General features: G+C 41.2%; 2 protein-coding genes across 11 annotated transcripts in view; one reads left to right on the top strand and one right to left on the bottom strand.

Annotated features, from left to right (window-relative positions):
• The first annotated feature begins 1964 nt into the window (after positions 1-1964).
• Positions 1965-14198, top strand: slc19a1 (solute carrier family 19 member 1). Of its 4 annotated transcripts, none has more exons than XM_031559120.2 (7): positions 1965-2204; positions 3089-3757; positions 5276-6059; positions 9635-9827; positions 11170-11311; positions 11554-11764; positions 11923-14198. In XM_031559120.2, exons 2-6 carry the CDS (start codon positions 3485-3487, stop codon positions 11752-11754), a joined length of 1593 nt encoding a protein of 530 aa, XP_031414980.1. In that variant the 5' UTR covers positions 1965-2204; positions 3089-3484; the 3' UTR covers positions 11755-11764; positions 11923-14198. The 4 variants fall into 4 exon arrangements, with proteins under 4 accessions (XP_031414980.1, XP_012676529.1, XP_031414981.1 ...); XM_012821075.3 differs by having other exon boundaries at positions 3092-3757; XM_031559121.2 differs by lacking the exon at positions 1965-2204 and adding an exon at positions 2222-2665.
• A 203-nt stretch (positions 14199-14401) lies between these two features.
• The window catches only part of LOC105894554 (collagen alpha-1(XVIII) chain-like), a 42611-nt gene continuing 36543 nt past the window's right edge, over positions 14402-20469 (bottom strand). For all 7 annotated transcript variants that reach the window (XM_031559118.1, XM_031559117.1, XM_031559113.2 and 4 more), the window contains 8 exons: positions 20033-20180; positions 19733-19797; positions 19161-19289; positions 19000-19029; positions 17838-18365; positions 17343-17540; positions 16923-17038; positions 14402-16612 (listed from right to left, as the gene is read on the bottom strand). In XM_031559118.1, the coding sequence (XP_031414978.1) occupies positions 16411-16612; positions 16923-17038; positions 17343-17540; positions 17838-18365; positions 19000-19029; positions 19161-19289; positions 19733-19797; positions 20033-20180 (1416 nt within the window). In that variant the 3' untranslated portion in view covers positions 14402-16410. The remainder of the gene's footprint in view (positions 16613-16922; positions 17039-17342; positions 17541-17837; positions 18366-18999; positions 19030-19160; positions 19290-19732; positions 19798-20032; positions 20181-20469) is intronic.

Genomic DNA, 20469 nt, shown 5'->3' on the forward strand with positions numbered 1-20469 from the left:
TTTGTTTGTTTGTGACTCGGCTTTCGTTTGTTTGAATCGCGTTTCGTTTGTTTGTGAATTATGAAACAAATCTAACTCCATAGGATTCCAGCATGTTCAGGTGACGGTACCATGACAACTTTTCTAGCGGTGCTTTGGATCACCCCCTCTGTCAGATGACTACCAATTAGCTGTAATTAAATTATGACTTATTAGGGGGCAGGACACAGGGCTACTGTTTTTTTGGGGGGTATTATTTCCTTCACTATTTCAAATGTCACGACATCTCATTTTAACAATGTATGATGCTCATACTTAAAACAAGCATCACAAAAGGCCTATTGTGTCAAGCTTTTTACATTTTAAAAATGTACTTTCAAGATATCTACAACTTTGATTGTACTAGTCAAAACTATATGTATGCTAATATCTCTAATTACATGTCTCTAGTCAAAATTAACATTTCAGATATGCACAATGACATGCTTCCTTGGACAAATTACGTCAATTTGGCCATTAATTTGCATAGGGCTTTCAGTTTCAGATATCAAGAATCACAGTTTTGAGCAAATATAATTATTACTAGCAAAACTCAGATTTCAGATATCTGCAATTCAGTTATTACTAGTAATAATTTTAATATTAAATATTTTAAGTTAATTACCCTCACTTAATTACTATAGATATTAATGTATCCTAGTCACATTAACAAATCCTCTTCATCCCCTCTTTCTCTCCCTACTGTCCATTCCATGCTTACTTACGAACCACTCATATTATTATGAGTTATGACATATAGTGTTTTCCCTTCCATCAATTTCGGTACTATACTTAGAATTCACCAATCCACATGAATCTTTGCATGATTGTGGCCATATATAGTAAATAAAAACAAAACAAAAAAAAAAACATTTATGAAATGTCCCAATAAGAGGTCTACTTAAGCGGTTCTAAAATCATAAAGCTACCAAATCCAAGTTGCTATCATGTAGAAATATAGTCCAGAGATGCATATCTTTCAGAAAAAATGGTGAGAATATCACAACAGGCACAATAGCCTTTTACACCACTGGAACCCTATGGTCACATTTTTGTTAGGGCAGACCACCCTCCTTATGGGACCACATAATAAAGATTTGATTTGCCACGATGGACAGAGACAATCACATTAGTGCCCAGGGGCAGCTTTCCCAGAGAAAAATGTTTTAATTCTGGCAGCTAAATGCACCATTTTAACGCAAATTGAGACAGAAACAGAAAGCCTAAAGACAGCCCTTGGCATGCAAGGCCCGTCGTCTGTCTGACTCACATGAACATTACCCCATCCATTATACCATACAGCTTGTGTACATTAAAACACTTTTTTGCTAGGTCACACAGGACATGGACATCAGCAAAGGTTACCCAGAAACCTGCGATGATAACAGAGAGTATTATTTTTTCATATGTTTAATTTATGAGGTTTTATGTAAACAAAAATGATAGTTAATGTGAACATCATACTGTTTGAATGTCAGAAAACAGCATTTGTTAGGCAAGCCCAGGTGTAGATAAGCCTGAGTGTATTATTCCAACTGTCCCTCTGTTCCAGGTGTTTTCAGTCTACCTCCCTAATTGGAACAATGCAATCTCCTTGAACAGTTTCTGATTGGCTAATAGCAGCTGGAGTTACTAAGTAGTTTTTGATTAAATCTCCAAGGATCTTTAGTAATCATATTTATATGTTAACTAAAAGGGCGCTCAGAGATTTTTAATTCACAGTTAAAAATCGGGACATTTCTGGGGACAGCTCCAGTTCGGGACAGGCCACCAAAAACATGGACGTGTGGTCACCTAACCATAGAAGAAAGGGTTTCTGAAGTCAGGACTCGCACTCTGCGCTTTCAGTCAGGGAAGTTGCTGCTACTGGATGGACACAGTGTTGAACCTTTAAATGTATTTAATGGGCTTAACTTACACAATTTTAGAGTTAAATCAACTTCAAAAGCGCTCTCCATTCATCCGCTCTATTTAGCCTTCATTCATTTGAACCCTTTCTTCAGTTTGATTCTACTTCCCATCCGATAGGTGGCGGTATCGTAGAATACTTTGGTTTGCCATGCACCATATACCAGTAAAGAAGAGCAAGAAAACTTCGCCTGGTGCATGCACAATTCGAAATGCATGCAACATGACTATCGAAGCGAGCCTGATGTAAGCACAAGTGTCACCGTAAACAGCTGCAGGTGAGGCATCAGGCGATTGGTTTAGCGTCTCTCTTTGTATAACAAACCCACGTGAAGAATCCTGATATGCTGTAATAGTAACTCACTGTGAATGTTTTGAGACTAACGTTGAGGTTTAAGCCAAGGTATTGTTGATATTATGTTGGCTTTGGAGCAAATCACTGATGTTATCCGCTTGCCGCGTAAACGTACTTGTTTGAGTACATTTACCGTTTATCAGATGTTAGTCGATGCCATTTAACTGGTTGGCATTCCTGGCTTACTTTTTTGGAGCCACGTGTCTAGTTAGTGCACTGAGCTGGTTGTTAATGTTTGCAGCTGCGTTGACGTGCAGAGCAGAGCTATGTGAATGCTCAGCACATCTATGCCCATGTTCGCTAACGCGAATAGCTATAAAACGCCAGAGTAGACGCCGGAGTTTGTGTTGTCGGTGCAGTTTCTGGTCGATAAGCGTTATCCCTGTAAGTGCTTTGAATGGTGTCTTATCAAACTGTGTTACCTATGTATTGTATTCGTACTCCAAAACATACCAGAATTTGTATAACGATCCTACTTTTGAGCCGCCTATTTCACAGTAGCCTACGTAACGAGCTAAGCTAACATCACCTTTGTCGCATATGATGATTTGTATCGATTATTCTTTCTTAACTTGTTATGACTATTCACTCTTACTTGTTAGCAAACTACTGAAAGACATGAGAGCCGCTTGCATTCGACGGTGGAAAATGCTTCCTTGCAATTTTCACTCACACAGACCCTTTGTCTTGAGGTGACTTTTGCTGCCTTGCTGTTTAAAAAAAAAAAATGATTTGAAGAGATCGAAAGTGTGTAGATATCATGAGCAAATAACACTTGACAGTTATGATTTGTTTCTTTGTTTTCAGCAGCATATTGACATCTGACGATTCTCTCCTGCTCCAGTTCTGTTCAATCATTGTTGGGCCCTGAAGGGGGGGACAAAGGTTAACGCCGTCTGTCATACAGAACAAAATGTTGGACTGTACTAGTGCGATCCCCTTTTCAGTTTGTTATAAAAGGGTCTTCCTAAGACTCAACAATGTTTAACATGCCTATGAACAACAGCTGAAATAGCCAACCTCACTGCAAAGGATGATCTTTCGCTATACTGCACTTATCCTAAACGAAGCGCACAAAAACCAAAAACACAACTGCAATTAAGTCACACATTTATTTTTCAACCTGGGTTCTGCGCATAGTTGCCAATTTGGTAATCAGACAGCCCTGGTCCAAACCTTTGCGGTCCGGAGAACTTTGAGAAAATGGTGGACAGCTTGGCCAGTGGAGACCACATGAAGGACAGTAAGGAGTCGCTGGACAAAGAGGAGAACGGACACCTGCCGGATCATGAAGAAGCTCAGCCCGTTCCCCCCGAGTCCAAGACTGACCCAGAGGCTCAGAAGGGTGGGCCTCTGCAGGCCTGGAAGTGGTCAGTCATGTTCCTCTGCTTCTACGGCTTCATGGTCCAACTGAGGCCTGGTGAGCCCTTCATTACACCGTACCTGCTCAGCACCAAGAACTTCACCAGTGAGGAGGTGAGTCATCTGCCAGGTGGGAACACCGGGTTCAATGCTTTGGGTCCTGACTCCATCTCTTGCTGTAAACTCTTGATGCAAATATCATAAATATTATGAGAAGCTTGTAGGTGTGCTGGGATTTACTTGGGTGAGACGTTTAAAAATGAAAGAAAAAACCTAAGGAAAACATGAAGTGTGGGAGAAACAGCTGGAGTATTCAGAGTACTTGGCTTTGATGCAACACTTCTCTGTAGACAGATGTTTAGCTGTGCTCATATAAGGCAATGGGAGTGTCATGGGAGTGGGCTTTTAGAGATACTTCCTGTATTACACCAGCACACACATATCCTTGTCCAAAGACATAACTTGTTGAAATAGTAAAGAATGTCAAAATGTAATCTACAGTAAGGACTAGCCATCAGAATACAGCATTACTGGATGCTAGATGTTAAGCTTTACTTTGCCCATAAATCTGGAAGAGGCCTTTTTTTTAAGCCTATTATCCTGCAGTAGGATTCATTGTAGCAAAGACCATCTTTATGACTTGAGGTTTTTCTTCTGCCCAGCTGATTTGGTATTGTTGCTTATTTGTTCTGAGGTTACAAAATCTTGTTTTGAGCATTTTCTTCTGTCCAGCTGGTTTGGTACTATTGCTTATTTGTGCATGAGGTGGCCCAGGGTTACAGCGGCAATGTCTGCTAAATGCCTTTTGGAAGTGACATACTCATTCATTTATTGATCTCTTGGAAGACCTTTTGTCAACAATTGGCCAGTCATTTTCCTATTTTCAGTATGCCTGTCTCATATACTGTAAATGTTTTTGGCATAGGTCTCTGGTCATAAGTTCAATTTTGAAAGCAAGACTTGGTTATTAAAAAACAGCTAGGTAGGTTTGTTTTTCTTGGCCCAGGTGTTTTGGTAACGTGTGTGTGTGTGTGTGTGAGAGACATGAGCTCCCCCAGTGCCACAGTGGCAGCTGGAGGGCAGTGGTCAGCTCTCACTGTGACAAAGTTCACATTCCTGTAAAGTGGGGCAACGCAGGCCGGATTTAATCTTTTGCCAAAAAGGCAATGTGAACTCAGAGGGCCTTGTTCTCTTCACAAACCCCGCTGACTCATTTCAGTTTGGTTGTTCTTGTGGGTTTAAGCCCCTCTTTGGTGGACTGTTTAAAGTTTATTTTTTGGTGTGTTTGTGGTACTGAATTAGGGTACCAGTACAGGTCAGGTTCTAGAGGGGGTGAAATTTCAGGCTTATGGTGCAATATTTCACATTCTGTTCATTGTGCCGTTTTGGAAAATGAATTGAAGTCTTATTTTCCACACAGATTATAACAGAACTCAGTGTTGGAAAGCTCTGTTCTTGGAACATTTACCTCAGTTACCACAGATCGATTGATAGACACCTGTTGCACAACTCTGTTTCGTCTCATATTTATTTATGGTTAGCTGCCATGACAAACATAGAGTAGCATGAGTTTGCACAGGCACTTATTTGGCCCAATTTGAGTTTGTTGTTGTCGTTTTGTTTCTTTATCAGGTCACCAATGAGATCACCCCAGTGTTGTCCTACTCCTACATGGTGGTGCTGGTGCCAGTGTTTCTCCTGACGGACTACTTGCGCTACAAGCCCGTCCTGGTGCTTCAGAGTCTGAGCCACGTCGCCATCTGGCTGCTACTCTACCTGGGCTCGTCGCTGCTGGAGATGCAGGCCATGGAGTTCTTCTACGGCATCACCATGGCGGCGCGCGTGGCCTACTCCTCCTACATCTTCTCGCTGGTGCCGCCGTCGGAGTACCAGATCGTGGCGGGCTACTCGCGCTCGTCCATGCTCATGGGCGTGTTCGTCAGCTCGGTGCTGGGCCAGCTGTGCGTGTGGCAGGGCGTCCCCTACACCACGCTGTGCCTCGTCTCGCTGGGCTTCGTCACCTTCGGCCTGCTGCTCTCCAGCAGCCTGCCCTGGCCCCAGCGCAGCATGTTCTTCAACAAGACATGGCGCGCAGAGGAGAGCAAGAAGCGTGCCGCCGCCGCCGGTGCCACCCAGTCGGAACTGGCCCAGATGCGGCCCGATGGCACCCCAGTGGAGCCTGCCCCGCATTCCCCCTCTTCCTCCTGGAAGAATTCTGTGTTTGTGGGCATGCTGAAGGAGCTGAGGAACCTGGTGCGGGTGCCCAACCTGAGGCTCTGGAGCCTGTTTTGGGTGTTCAACTCCACAGGATACTATCTGGTGCTCTTCTACGTGCACATTCTGTGGAACAAGCTCGCACCCTCCACCGAGAACAAGGTCTACAACGGCCTGGTGGAGGCAGCTTCAACACTACTAGGTAAGACTCCTGCCGTAAAGGGACAGCCTGTGATTCTGGAAAAGGGTTGTTGATATTTGAGCTCACCATCAAGTGAGCTCAACTTACACCCCTCCCTTCTGTGCTCTTGGAATGCGACATGTTAATTGGCTGGAATAGAGTGTGCAAGTGACCTTCGTCATTTTGTATGCTGCATATAAGCATTTTTGCAAAAAAAAATCCCTGTGAGGGAATGAATGGCATGGTTGCTTAAAAGGGCAAGCGTGCTACAACTTAAGAAGCCACATGCAAATAGACAAAAGAGAAGCAAATTAAGAAATCTTCATCAATTTGACAACACATGCACAGCATGAAGAAAATACATGGCAAATTCAGACAACAAATCACAAGTGTTTCCAGAGGACACATCTGGATTGAGAAGCACGCTTTTTTTGCTGGATATAACGTTAATAGTCACTTAATTCAGAATCTGTAATGGATTTCATTTAACATGTTGGCAAAGTTGCTTGTCCCCTGTGTTTCTATAATGAAATGAACCCTATGACTCAAAGGGCAGAAGGCTGTTTGTGGGGATATTTAAATGAGTATATCCACTGATCTGAATCGTTTTAGGGCATGTGGGGTAGACACGTTCAGAACACCAAAATGGGAACATATCAGTAGGCATTCTATATAGACTCTGGATATTTCCTGTGTCTGTCATGTCCAGAATCTAGATCAAAACGTATCCATACATGGGAACTAACTCCAGGAGAAAATTAGTCTCTGTATATGGGAACTAACTCCAGGGGAAAATTAGTCTCTGTATATGGGAACAAGCTCCAGGGGATTAATGGTCTATGGGACATCGGAGGAGTATAGATCTACTCCCTGGAACGCAGCTAATATTTTCAGTTTTACCTTCTGAGATTCAGACTTACCTTATCTGACGCTGTCAAACAATTCAGCAGCGGATATTTTCAGCGGATTTTTTCATGTAGTAATACATAAATGTTCTCAATTTTCAATATAAAACCCATAAACAAGTCTGAATATCTGAATATTCTAATTAACTGGTGATTATTAAATCTTTTGCTAACCTAAAGACCCAAAACTAATCAACCAGCAACTACTTCTTACTGTACCAGTATGTAAAAAGGCAGAATACAAATTTGTGCATATTCTCATTGCTTTTTATTTTCCAGTGCCAGCACTTCTCATAGTCCTTTTTATAAAAGTGCAGTGTTAAAGTGCATATCACCTTTTGCTGGGGTGGAGTGGAGGACAACTTAAACTCCTCCACACCGTGACTGTAAACTATTCAGGTAGAGTTTGAGGGGCACAATCACACTCATCATCTTTCCACTAAAACGGCATTGGTACTGAACATCTGTTTTTGGAGCCAATGACTTATGGCATTTCAATTACTAATAATTAATTTTACTATTCATTTCTCCCTTTAGAAACCTAGGTTGGACTGGTAGAATGGTCACGTAGTCTGAGGATGAGGAAGCAGAAACAGTGCGGGTGGCTGCAGGAGTAGAACATATACATTTGACTCACATGGACAACATGTTAATGCCTTAAAAGAGGAGAAAATAACTGATCGACAGGCTGTGATGGTGTAATCATAGAGGTTCTTAAGGGCAGGGAAGAAAACATTTCTAAAAGTTTAATAAGGCCAAAGTTGCAAAGATAGTTTACAAAGTTAGCAAGATAAGTTAAGATAAACTGTCGAGCAAACTTAAGTTAGACAATAACGTTCCCATAAAACAGCCTTTAACCTTACCCTAGCAGTTAAAACTTTAGCTATGTGAATGGACAAGAAGAGACACATACTTGAACGTTGGGGAGACGAAAAAAACAGGACTTTGAAACATATTGAACATTTCTTGTTGGCTATAATTATTATACTTGCTACACGCGGCTAGGCAGGTAACGTTAGTTAATGTTTAAGTTAATTGTCACTGACTTACAGCAAATCCTCTCTACATTAAGAACAAAAAAAACAAGGTACAAAATCTACAGGGTTTAACATTATCATATCAAAACTTTCTCTGTAATATTCACCAATTACTCTATGTGAACTGTCCCTGTGTCGGATAAAGGGAACATGTTTTTCTAACTTGTAAGAAAAAAAAGTAACTGAAACCGTCAACGTTATAGCCAGCTAACATAGCCTGTTTCACAATCCAGATTAGGGCTTAACGATTTGGGAAAATAATCTAATTGTGATTTTTTCCCCAAATATTGCGATTTAATAAGCGATTTTTCTTTTTTTATCCCAAATTTTTCCCCAACATATCGTAATGAATCATTTAAATATGACCAACACAATATTAGATACATTTAGTGCAAAATATTATTTCCCACATTTTAAATTTTAAATACAAAGTCATTGTAAGAATAAACACAAGGCATGCACTTTTTAAACACTGTGTGCAAAATGTACCATCTTAAGAAAAAAAGATTTTTTTTTTTTAGACCACGTTTTTAATCGCGAACGTTGCGGTTAGAAAATCGCGTTCTATCATATCGCGATTAAATCGCAAATGCAATAATCGTTCAGCCCTAATCCAGATGTGTTCATCACTTAAGTGTCCTCTGGAAACAATACACACTGAAAAGACAGCTAGAGGACTGTGAGGATAAATTAGCTGAATTTGACAAAGTGTATTGGATTAAAATTGTGGATCCCTCCTTTAAGAGAATGGTGTTGCTGTTGTTGGCCTGTTGCCAGTCAAAGCTTATCAGGTGCCTAATTGGCTAAACATGAGGCTTCACAGGCTAAACACAGGCTTCTCTTTCAGCTAAACGACAGGAGGATCGATGTTGGTGATTTATGCTTCCATCACATGGATCTGTCTGTCTAGTAGACCTCCACTTATCCCTATGAGCCTGGTGTGCCTAGACAGTTCTATCCAGTTATGTAGTAACCATACTATGTGTACCAGTTATGTGTCAGCCATACTTTGACAGCTTGATTCACTAGTTTGCCACTGGATTTTGCGGTCCTCGATTGGAAGTATGTACTGAACTTTACCTTCCAAAAGCTATCGCTTCAGTGGTAATCCATTCCTGTAAATCAATTGTTGGCAAGTCATTGTTGGTTATTTGTTACTTTGCCAGGTTGTACATACAGTGAAACAGTGTAAACATTTAAGTCCATGTTGGACTTTCCTCAGTGCACTCAATGCACTTCCTTGCTGCTCCTAGTCATGTTTGCCACATATTTCTTAGTCATGTGTTAAGCAGACTGCCAGGCCTTGTGATTTATGGTCTGGGTGTTATCTTAACTAACTGCAGCACAACCGGGACTGGATTACTACAGTACAAAATTCCAGGTAGGTGAAAACCTACTTGGCAATAAATCCAATTCTGATTACCTCAGCGTGTTCAGTTCAAGGTCAACTGTGGTTTATTTGATCTACTGGTTTGAACACGTCACTTTCCCTTGTAATGATGTAATACCATTCTGTACTGCATAGCTTCGATTATAATGACTTGAGTTCTGAGTACATTTGTTTGTTGCTTCTAAGAAGTAATGACAAGTAATTTTTTTTGTCCATATATACCATTTCGGGAAAGACCCTGATGACAGTGCGTAATGGTTTCAGGTGCCATCACGTCGTTCGCAGCGGGCTACCTGAAGATCCGCTGGAATCTGTGGTCGGAGCTGGTGATTGGTGTGATCACGGCCATCATGGCCGCCTTCCTGCTGCTCATGGGCAGCACGGAGAACATCTGGGTGTGCTACATTGCCTACATCGTCTTCAGAGGCTTGCACCAGTTCTTGGTTCCCATTGGCATGTGAGTTTCACAAGTACAAGTGGCCTAAATACCATTGCCTAGTAAGTTATAAAAGGCATACACACACACACACACACACACACACACACACACACACACACGCACACGCACACACACGTCATCCTGCCACCCTGTTAATGAATAGCAAGGATTTCTGGAGTTTGCAGGTCATCATGACTCCTTGTCAGGATAGATGCTATAAAAACTTCAAGGTGTGCAAACCTGACCAATGTGAGGTTAACTAATGTCATAACTGATTTCATGTCACAAGGATTATGGAAAGTCATAGCTCAAATAACTTGCATCATTTATTAAGCTTGTGGCACACGTGTGGCATACAATATGAAGCAAATGCCATGTCTTTCTTTTAAACCACTCCATCTTGAAAAGGTTAAATTCGCTTTCTCACCAGGCTGCTGCAGGATCAAGTCGTCTGGTCTGTGTGGCCCCAAACGTTTTCTTTCCAATTTTTCTTCCAGCGGCAATGTGCTAAATTGCACCCTCAACAAATAATCTACGTTATTCATTGTATTACTTAAAAAACTCTTTCAAAGTTGTCGAAATCTAGCGATAGCTAACTAACCCGTAACTGGCATTGATCTGACTGATTTTATTTTTTCTTAGTCACGGGGTACAGGTCTCGCGGTTTTCGCCTTATTCCATTCTAGTTGCCAGGCAGATTTCAATGTTAACTTTGGCCTGTGTGGTTCACGCTCATTGGTGTTTCCATGGTAACGGTGGGGCAGCTTGGGCCGTTGCCCCACCGGAAAGGGAGGGACAGCGGAGAGCAGCATTTCACAGAGCAAGCACACAGACAGAAAAACACACAAATCAAATTACTCCAAAACAAGACTATAATGCTTGTGAGTCAAGTATATTCACACACATATTCACGCTACTTTGCATAAAAAAAATATATGTATATTTTGCCGCGAAGTACGAATGTATTGAGCTTTCTGCACAACAGCGTCATCTGGATCTGGTGGGGGAGTGCCCCACCTGCCCCTAATGTAGAAACGCCACTGTAGTTACCATTCAGTTTCCAGAGCGTTAGGAACAGTGATGAGATTTTTCTACCTTATCTACTTCATAGGTGTCCTGTTATAAAGAAATATCGGGACACATGCCAGGCGATTAGAATGTTTTTTTTCTTATCTCTGGGGTGTAAATTATAACAATTGTATTATCTCTTATTATTTTTTAAACCATTGTTTTTTTTTTTTCACTTGCCTTACTTCCTGCACGTATTCATATTTGCCTCTCTCTCTCTCTCTCTCTCTCTCTCTCTCTCTCTCTCTCTCTCTCTCTCTCTCTCTCCCTCCCTCTTACTCCTGTGTTCCAGTTTCCAGATTGCATCTTCACTGACAAAAGAGTTGTGTGCTCTGGTGTTTGGAGTGAACACTTTCCTCGGGACCATCCTGAAATCCACAATCGTCCTCTTAATCGCTGATAAACGAGGATTGAGTTTGCCAGTTGACTCCCAGGTACTAAAATGAATATGACGACTACAATTTTGTAGCCCAAATAGCTCCATCATACCAAATCTAGCATTCAAATGGCAGTCATGCACCAGTGCTTTTGTATTAGCTGAATCCTTCCCCTTACGAAGCAGCTTGTTGAATTGGAAACTCCATTCCCTTGACCTAATCTCATTGAAGACTTGTGTGAACATTGTTTGAGTGACCGCTGATGTACTAAGTTGTTTTCCTGGGTCTTTCCCTTTTAGTTTTTTGCGTATTTCGCCTACTTTGTCTTGCTTGCGGTGGTCTACCTGGTATGTGCAGCCTGGGTCATCACACGACACTATCGCAACGAACGCAAAGAGGGCGGGGCTGAGACCGAAGTCCCGCCCACAGCACAGAGCCAGACGGAGTCCGAGGCGACAGAAACAGAACCTCTGTCTAATGGAAGCGGGGTGAAAAACTGAGTTCACACAGGTAGCCAGTATACACCAGCTGTCATTTACAATGTCATTAACTTCAATTCTTAATCTAATCTACTTGTCAAAGCACAAAGGGTGAGTCCCCTTGGTAGATCATTAACTAACAAAGTATTTGTAATTTGTTTACTAATTATTACTCTTTTATGTTCAAAGGTTGGAGATATTGTGACTGAGTTGATGCTGGTACTGAAGGGGACTTTACCGAACAGATTACACAGGATATACAGCTGTATACAGTGATGACTGTAGATAAAAAAAAAAAGGTAGTGTGATCCTTTACCTTTGCAGAAGTGCCTTGTGCCACATTTTAACTCCTGAATCTGTTAATACACATCATATGTAACAGTTTGAATATCACCTCGTTGAAGTAGTACTGTTTACTTCTAATTCTAGCCCATTTAGATCACACACCTTTTGTCAATTGTATATTTTTGGAATTACTGTGTTGTCTGTTTTTGGCCTCTTCTGTCACCTCAAGAATTGACTGTATTACCACTGCGTTCACTTTTAGAGAAAATAGTTTGTATGTTACTCTTTTGTTTTATGGTGACCGACACGTCAATGCCTGAGGCATTGGCTGTTTAGAGATCTTTTTTTGTAAATCTTTGTTTTGAAGTAATGCTGGAATGGCTCTGCCATTGAAGTTCTTTACCAACTGTTCCCTGCTGTGCAGCGTTCAGAAGTGATCAGGAAAATGCAGGTCGTCACTGTATTTATTGTGTCTCTGACTGCCAAGTAAAATGAGTATCATTCCACATGGATATGGAAAATATTTACATTAAGCCCATACTTTGATTCCTCGTGTTGATCGCCCTTGGAACACCTCCCAAGAGAGACCAATGTTATTGCGCCCCAATTCTTTGTATGGACACCCCTCTAATGAACTGTAGCAGTTCCAGAAGTTCCATGACTGTTTCGTTGCAGATAAACCGATAAACCTCTTTCTTGGACCAGCCTTTGTCTAGTCATGCACTACCTAGGCTCATTTTACTACTTGTGTAAACAAGCACAACTGGTGGTTCTGTGGTTGAGACAAACACATCCATGGAAGGGAAATTGAACTTGTATACCATCAAAAACAAATGTTACTGGATAACCAGCTTTTTACATGTTCTCAGTATTGTCGTACATACGGTACAATAGCCAAAGTTGCAACCACTCGGAGCGCTTGGTTTTTGAAATAGCCATAATTCCTGCACATGTGGAATGCCGTTTTGGTGCTGGTGAGGGTTGTAGTGGGTGCTGCAGATACTTGCAGGCCTCCTGATGATGGGGAGGTATCAGATCAGTCAGTCACGGTGGTTACTGTGTGATCAGTACGCTTCAATGCTTTAGATGAAGCAGAGTGTCAAAGAGTTAATGTGCTGCTGTGTTGATTACTGGTTCCCAGAAATGCAACAAAATGCATCAAATTATAGTTTTACTGTATAATCTTTTACATTTTTTATATAAGAGTTTAACCAGTGGGCAGCAGGTCATATTTTTCTGCTGTCATCCACAGAAAGGTTCTCTTTATTCCCCAAATTAGTGACACTCCCTTTGTGTTTTGTCCGTTTGATTGTAAATGTGATTTGTTGAGTAACTAATTACAGCATCTTTGTTTGCCTGAGCTAGCTTGAGCAGTTAGCAATTCATAAAGACCGATCTCTACAGGGTAGCAACTACACACACCAGAACTGCAAACTAGAATGTAATGTGTATGGCCCATGTGAAGACTTTGACCCTAGTGCCATATCCTGAAATGATAGAAAGGTTTGCAAAAACAAAAATGGTGTCTTATAATATCATGTTCACTGGTTCCAACCAAAGTAGGAAGCTATTTAAATATGGGTAGGAATGCTCACTTAACTGCACTTCACTGGTAGATTTTAAAAACAGCACTTTTTGTCATTTTTGAGGAAGAAATCCCTCAGGAAGCTAAGGAATCAGATTATTGTGATTAATCATTGTCACCCTGTCTTTAATAGACAGATATCATTTGTGTGATGGTAGTTCTGCTTCTCTTGAGTTTAAGCTTCACTTAATTCGTCAGGGCAGCCACTGTGGATGTGATTTCAAACATCAACACTGTGCACTTACTGATTACTATTAAAAAAAATCAACAATTTACAGAGAAGCAGCTTTGTTTCTGTGAAAGATAAATGAAAGATCTATACGCGCCGTCTTGGTAGGGTGTAATTGATACGATGAACTTTTACAACCTATCTTAACTCTTTGTGTGGGGTATGGATCCAGAAAAACTGAATTTCTTAAGGAACTGATCCTTGTTATTTGTGAGCAAGTGAATATTTTTTTCTTTCCTAAACAGATTTTCTTTGTTACGCTTGTTTTTTATACTAATATTGATCAATATTGATTATGTTTTGAGTTATAACTGTGAAACTACTATTGCTGTATTTGATTGTAATCAAATAAATCTCTGAAATATGTACCAGAGTTGTTTTTTACTCTTTGGCAACATCTGAATCCACAAAACTTATGAAAGAATACATTTTGATGAATGATTTTGGGTCCCATATTTTACTTGTTATAAGTTTGTGCTCACCACCCACCCCAAAATAAGATGGAAGCATTACCTAAAAGAACAGGAAATACACCACAGTATTAATGAATGAATAAAGATAATGGAACATTTTGTGGGAAAACATTTATTAGAAAAGTTAGTGCCTTGGAGAAAAGTCATACATTTCTGAACCGTGAATGATTGATTACCAATGACTTCAGTGAAAAATAATCTCACCCATTTTTTTTGGCAGTGCACAAGCGAGGGCTAAAGGCTTGGGCATGAAGTGTTCTTCAGAGAAACTGCATAGTGTGTGTAGTGTGTAGTGTGTTATCCCCAGGCTTACATGATTAGCATTAGAAGATTGTACAGTACATTTGATTCCCACTGAGGCTGGCAGCTTTACAGTGGCGAAAGGATGCCCCTGGGACTGGCAATACTGCAGCCTCAGCACAAAACTTCAACATTATGCTCATGTCTTATCAGTCAGTATGTTTTCCTAACCATTATCAGTATGTTTTCTTAACCATTATCAGCATGTTTAGATATCTTACTTGGGTCCACTTTCATAAACAGTAGTAGCAGTCGCGACTGCGGAATGTGTTAGTTCACTTTGCCTTAAGTGTTGTAAGTCTGCAAATTATTGAACTCAAAATGGTAATACACATTTTCAACCCCTTGTCTGCTGATTAGGTCAAAAAGCTAGAAAAAAGAATGCTAGCAGGCTGCAGGTGAAGTTCTGTTCTTTTTTTTTCTGATATAACCTGTTATGACTCAGAAAATAAAACACTGACTTTATGGTTATGGTGGTAGTATCTTCAGAAATAAATATTGAATCTAAGTAAGTATTCCTTGAGGAGTAAAAAAAGTGTACGTTACAAAATACCAAGTATGTTAATATGGGAAACGACGTTACAATAATGGAAAAAGTTGTTTTGAAAAATGTGAATTAAAATACATATACAAAAATAAAACACGCATTCTTTTCCATGTACAATCCATTCCAATAATATCATTCTCTCTTGTCCTTTCAACGCTGTCTGCACCTTGAATCTATTGACCCCACTAGTGCCAGCCCTATATCTTTGGTCAGAAGGCAGCTTAACATCATCGTCATAAATCACAAGCACGCAAACATGGCAACACCAATCACAACCTGTTCATTGCCTCGGTTAACCACAAAGAACCCAATACTGTAACCATATAAAGTAATCCATACTCTAAGGATTACACAAGCACAGGTGATACTAGTATACTTTGCCATGTTAAGTGTAATCAGGTAAAACAAATCTGATGCCATTCTACTTTCTGAAAGTACTCTGTGCCTCTATCAGATGAATTATAAAAGTCTTATTTCCTCATGGATTTAGGCCTGGCTCAGAGACAGTTGTGTTTTGACAGTGGTAGCTATGTATATAAATACAGTACATATAAAACAGTATACTCAGTGCACTAATGGAAATGTAACTATGAATGAATGGCTGGTCCCCCCTAATTTTAGCTGAGATAAAAGGGCAATCATAAAAGTATGTGTCCCTGAAGTCGGGACATTGAAATGGGTGGAATGGACAACCGGTACCCTCAACAGAGGGGGCGATCCTCACTGGCATTCAAATACACAGGCAGGGGGGGCCCACAGAGGAGCCCAGACTCCCAAGTGCACTGGGAAAACAATTTTGTTTTGGAATGTGTGATTGTGAACTCTGACCTCAGCCAAAACAACCCCCTGATGTTAGACATCTGTCCAAACACACGAGTTTCGGACAGGCATTTCTTACACAGTCATGGTTGGTCATCTTAAAGGGACACTCAACAAGAACACTTAAAATATCTTAATACACAAAACTTGGATTGTAATTGCTAAGAGACACCAATGGAATTTAAAATGTGCCAGGATGACTATGGCTAGGTCCAGTCAACACCAGACAGGATGTGAAGGCACTCTTTTTGAGCAAGCAGAACTAGCTGACTTGAGATTTACACACACTAGTACCTGTTGCCACTGATGTCTCTATGTTCTAAATCACCCAATTAACGAGTGTTGGCATCATCTTTAAAAGGCCAGTGTATCAGAGTCTGCATTTAGGACCACTAGGAACTGGTGTCTGGAGAAGGAGGTGGTTGCCGAGACAGCGTTGCTAGGCAATGGAGCTGTTCTCGATGCACAGCAGCACGTACGAGTTGGTGCAGCTGCGCTGTGTCTGCTGCAGGAGACGGCCATCTTGGAGCGAGGAGGCCATCCCCGTGAGGGCGTGGTTAGCTTCACGCCACGTCTCACAGTAGCTGTCTGTGACGCGCTGGCCGCGCGTGCTTGAGCCGTGCCACATCATCTTCTCTGGCCTTAAAAACACACAATCACCAGTTAGATGTTGTCATCTCTGCAGTATTTACACTGTTGGTTGTTTTTTAATTAAATGTATATTATATCTTAATGTAAATGCCTCAGATGTAGTCAATTGGCTCATTTCCATTTGGCATATTCTACTAGCTAGTATTAGTAGTTCACAATAAGAATGGAGAGCTATTTTTGCAAAAATGTCAGGACAGAGCAAATTCATTTTATGCTAATTGAAATGCTGTCTCAGAGGTAGAATTCTTAACAGTGGAAGAACAGAGCGCATCAGGTCAGGTTGAACTCATGTTCACTCACCAAGCATCATCAGTGAGAACATCCCTGCCGTCGAATGAGAAGATGGTGACGTTGGCCCTGATCTTGCCCTCTGATTCGCTGAAGATGGACTCCCAGCTACTGAAAAGCTCCTCATCCTGATGGTCCCCAACAAGACAAAAACATAAAAATCACAATGTAGAGAATACCTCCTAAGTTATTTTTTGAAACATGACAGTTCATATTGCATTGTTTAAATGGTATTGCAATGAATTACTCTCATATATAGTTAAGTAGCAGATTTACATTTAAGATTCAGAAAAAGCTCATTCTAGACCTATTTCTCGGAACCTGTTTCTAGTCTATATTGCCTTTTGCCAGAGCTGCGTCTATTTCATCCATAAGAAGGCGATGAGGAGCATTTCTGTAATAACAGAGGATGGATGACCAGTTTCCTCCTACCTTCAGGTTGACGATGGGAATGCGCTCCCGGTCAGACCTGCGCACAATGCTGTAGAGATCCTGCAGCCGTGACGAAAGGAAAGCCCGGAATGTTCCCTTCATGCCTATAGCCTGTGCCTGCGTGAAGCACTCGTGGTCGGCACCTCGGATGCCCCGCATGTTGCCCTCTTGCGGGTGGTTCATGGCGATCAGGTGCAGCTGTGCCGGAAGGCGAGAAAGATCAGTGTTACCAACACTCTTCACAGTGAGGTGCATGACTTAAATGTCTTATGGTACAGATATATTGTATATATATGTTGAGTTTGCAAGTTGAGACACCTTTTTCTGAATTGTATCCCCATTTTTCTGTGGATTTCCTGTGTAGAACTAGTACAGTACTTAATTACCTATAATCACCTTCATTACCTGTAATTACCTATTACATTTATTATCTGGCAAATCTCCTCCCTTCCAGCTAACCTATCTGAACGTAGCAACTGTGTGGGATGTGCTCACCGCAGGCCCAGCCCTGTGCTCGTGGGTGGAAGCTGGGGGCTGGGGGTCACTGGGCCTTCGGTGGGTGCTGCTGGGAAGCCGGCCATTAGGATAGCGGTGGTCCGGATACCGTCCCTCAGGCTGTGAGGGGGAGTACCTGGGGTCTGCGGGTGGGGGCTGTTGTGGGTAGGTCCCATGAGATGTCACTGTGTATTTGGGGTACCCAGGTTGAGGAGGGTACCCAGGTTGAGGAGGGTACCCAGGTTGAGGAGGGTACCCAGGTTGAGGAGGGTACCCAGATTGAGGAGGGTACCCAGGTTGAGGAGGGTAGGCAGGATTGAAAGGATAGGAGGGGTTAGAAGGGTGCCGGGGTGGGGACGCCGGGTGATGAGGGTACCCTGACTGAGGAATGATCTCCAGGGACTCGGACTGGCCCTCAGACTGAGGGGGGGCTCTCTCAGACGATGAGGAGGCCCCAGAATCAGGCCCCGTGTGATCTGGAGGGTACTGCACCACTGGGGGAGGGTTGACGGCTGCCACATTGTTTTCCTATAGATAGATGGAGAAACGGATGAATGTTAAATGAACTGTGCACTATTAATAAAGTAAATATATTAATGCAATGAACAATTGTTACACTGTAAAGTAGGGGTGGGGGAAAAAAAATCGGTTTTTCGATTTCTCTCGATTCTCTCTAGAACGATTCTGTCTCGATTCAGAAAAGTTCATAATCGATTTTTTAATAAAATAAAAAAAATTAAATAAAATAATTAATATATATATATATATATTTTTTTTTTACACATTCATTTTGTGTTGAAATGCAAGCTGCATCAATTATTGCATTGTTCATAGAAAGTCATAATTGTGACAAGGACACACTTTTTCTCTAATAAAAAAATAGATCTGTTGATTTTCTTTAATTATCAAACACAAAGTAGGAAGTGATTTGAGACTCTGAGTAGCAAACTCAAATGTTTAAAAAATCGAGATGCATCAATAATCGTTTTATCGGTTTAGAATTGATAATCGATAATCGGTTTAGAATCGAGAATCGGTTTAGAATCGAATCGTTGACCTCTGAATCGGAATCGAATCGTGAGGTGCCAAGAGATTCCCACCCCTACTGTAAAGTGTAATGGGTGAGTCTAGTGAAGACATGTAATGTAATGCCATAACTTACTTCTCTAGGGAAGGGAGTGTATTCACCAAGCTGAAATGAGACAGTGATCCATGTTTTACAAATAAACAATACATATTAACTTAGACGTCAACAAGTACATTACAGATGTTATCTTACGTAACAGAATGCAGAACAATCTGGGGCTGAGTCGAGATATGTACCTGTACTTTTCGACAACCTTCTCGCACTCTTATGTACAGGTCTGTGTTGTCTGTGATGTAGACGAGTGTCCCCTCAGGCTGTTGTCTCGAGATAGAGGCCATGCTGTCGTAAGTCCTCAGAACCATGACCTATGAGGAGCAGACATGGTGCACAGATATAAAATATACAGGTATACTATTTTCCAGGGCTGTATAGGTTATAGTAGTGGCAGTCCATCCATGTTTGGACAGTGGCATATCTCTAGAATGTGGCTACAGTTCTTTGAGTGTTCACTAAAGAAGGATGTAAGCCTCTTTAAATATTATGATTGAGCGTTTATCCACATAATCTGCCTTTATCATTTTCAAAACTATTAAAATCCAAATATTTTAGGATTACACTTAGTAGCTCAGCAACATTTTTTGCGAAAATGTAAGGTTAGAATTTAGCTTAGCAGCCTCAACTCCTCTATTATATTTAGCCCATGCTTATGTGTGGTAGTTAAAAGTATGTAAGCAACCAAGGAAACATCGTCCTTGTCTCACTCGTCAAACCATACCATAGCTGTGTGAAAATTAGGTCCCATACTCACCCCTGAGGCCAAACCAGGAACTCCAGGTGGCCCTGGTGGACCAGGTGGGCCTGGGACATTTACGGCTGCCGGTCATCAGAGAAGATAAAAAAACCCACATTGTTTAATTTCATGAAGTATTACATCAATAAGTATATTTGCTCAATACCTAAACAATAGCAAAAGTTATGCGAACACAACAACCATAATGTATTGTGCATAAACCTTCTTTTGATTAGCAATAGCCCTGACTAGCCAAGACATCATTTTGGTGCTGCATGAAGTAGAGCTTGATAGCTACTGTTAGCAAGAGAGTCTCACTGTGAGAGGATCGATGTGCTCCAGGTAAGTTAGATCCTTGAGGTCCAGGTGGCCCCGGAGGACCTGGGTTTCCTGGGCGACCGTATCCTGGCTGGCCTTGAGGCCCGGCAGGTCCTTGTGGGCCCCTTACTGAGTCTCCCCTCGGACCCTAAAAACAGTGATACATGGTGAGAGCAAATCTTGTTTTACCCCAAGCATGTAGTCTACACTTACAAATGCAACTTCAAATGAAATAGTTCAATGCTAAACGTAAATGACTGAAATGTCAAACAGTAAAAAATAGTAATTCATTTATTTATTTTATTTAGTTATGTAAATTGTTTTAGTAAAATTCCTTTTTCATGTTTCTACAATGGCTGTAGCAATAGATGACAGATGACATACCCATAATGGATTCTGAACCACCTGCTGGATCTTAGATCTCCATTACAGATGAT

This window comes from Clupea harengus, chromosome 21, assembly GCF_900700415.2.
Source record: "Clupea harengus chromosome 21, Ch_v2.0.2, whole genome shotgun sequence".
In the NCBI taxonomy this organism is placed as follows: domain Eukaryota; kingdom Metazoa; phylum Chordata; class Actinopteri; order Clupeiformes; family Clupeidae; genus Clupea; species Clupea harengus.

Excerpts from the sequence above, each read along its gene's own strand:
- slc19a1 (XM_031559120.2), top strand. The coding sequence starts at position 3,485 with ATGGTGGACAGCTTGGCCAGTGGAGACCACATGAAGGACAGTAAGGAG. Across the intron at positions 3,758-5,275 it reads AGAACTTCACCAGTGAGGAG|GTCACCAATGAGATCACCCC; the intron begins GTGAGTCATCTG and ends TTTCTTTATCAG. Across the intron at positions 6,060-9,634 it reads GGCAGCTTCAACACTACTAG|GTGCCATCACGTCGTTCGCA; the intron begins GTAAGACTCCTG and ends TAATGGTTTCAG.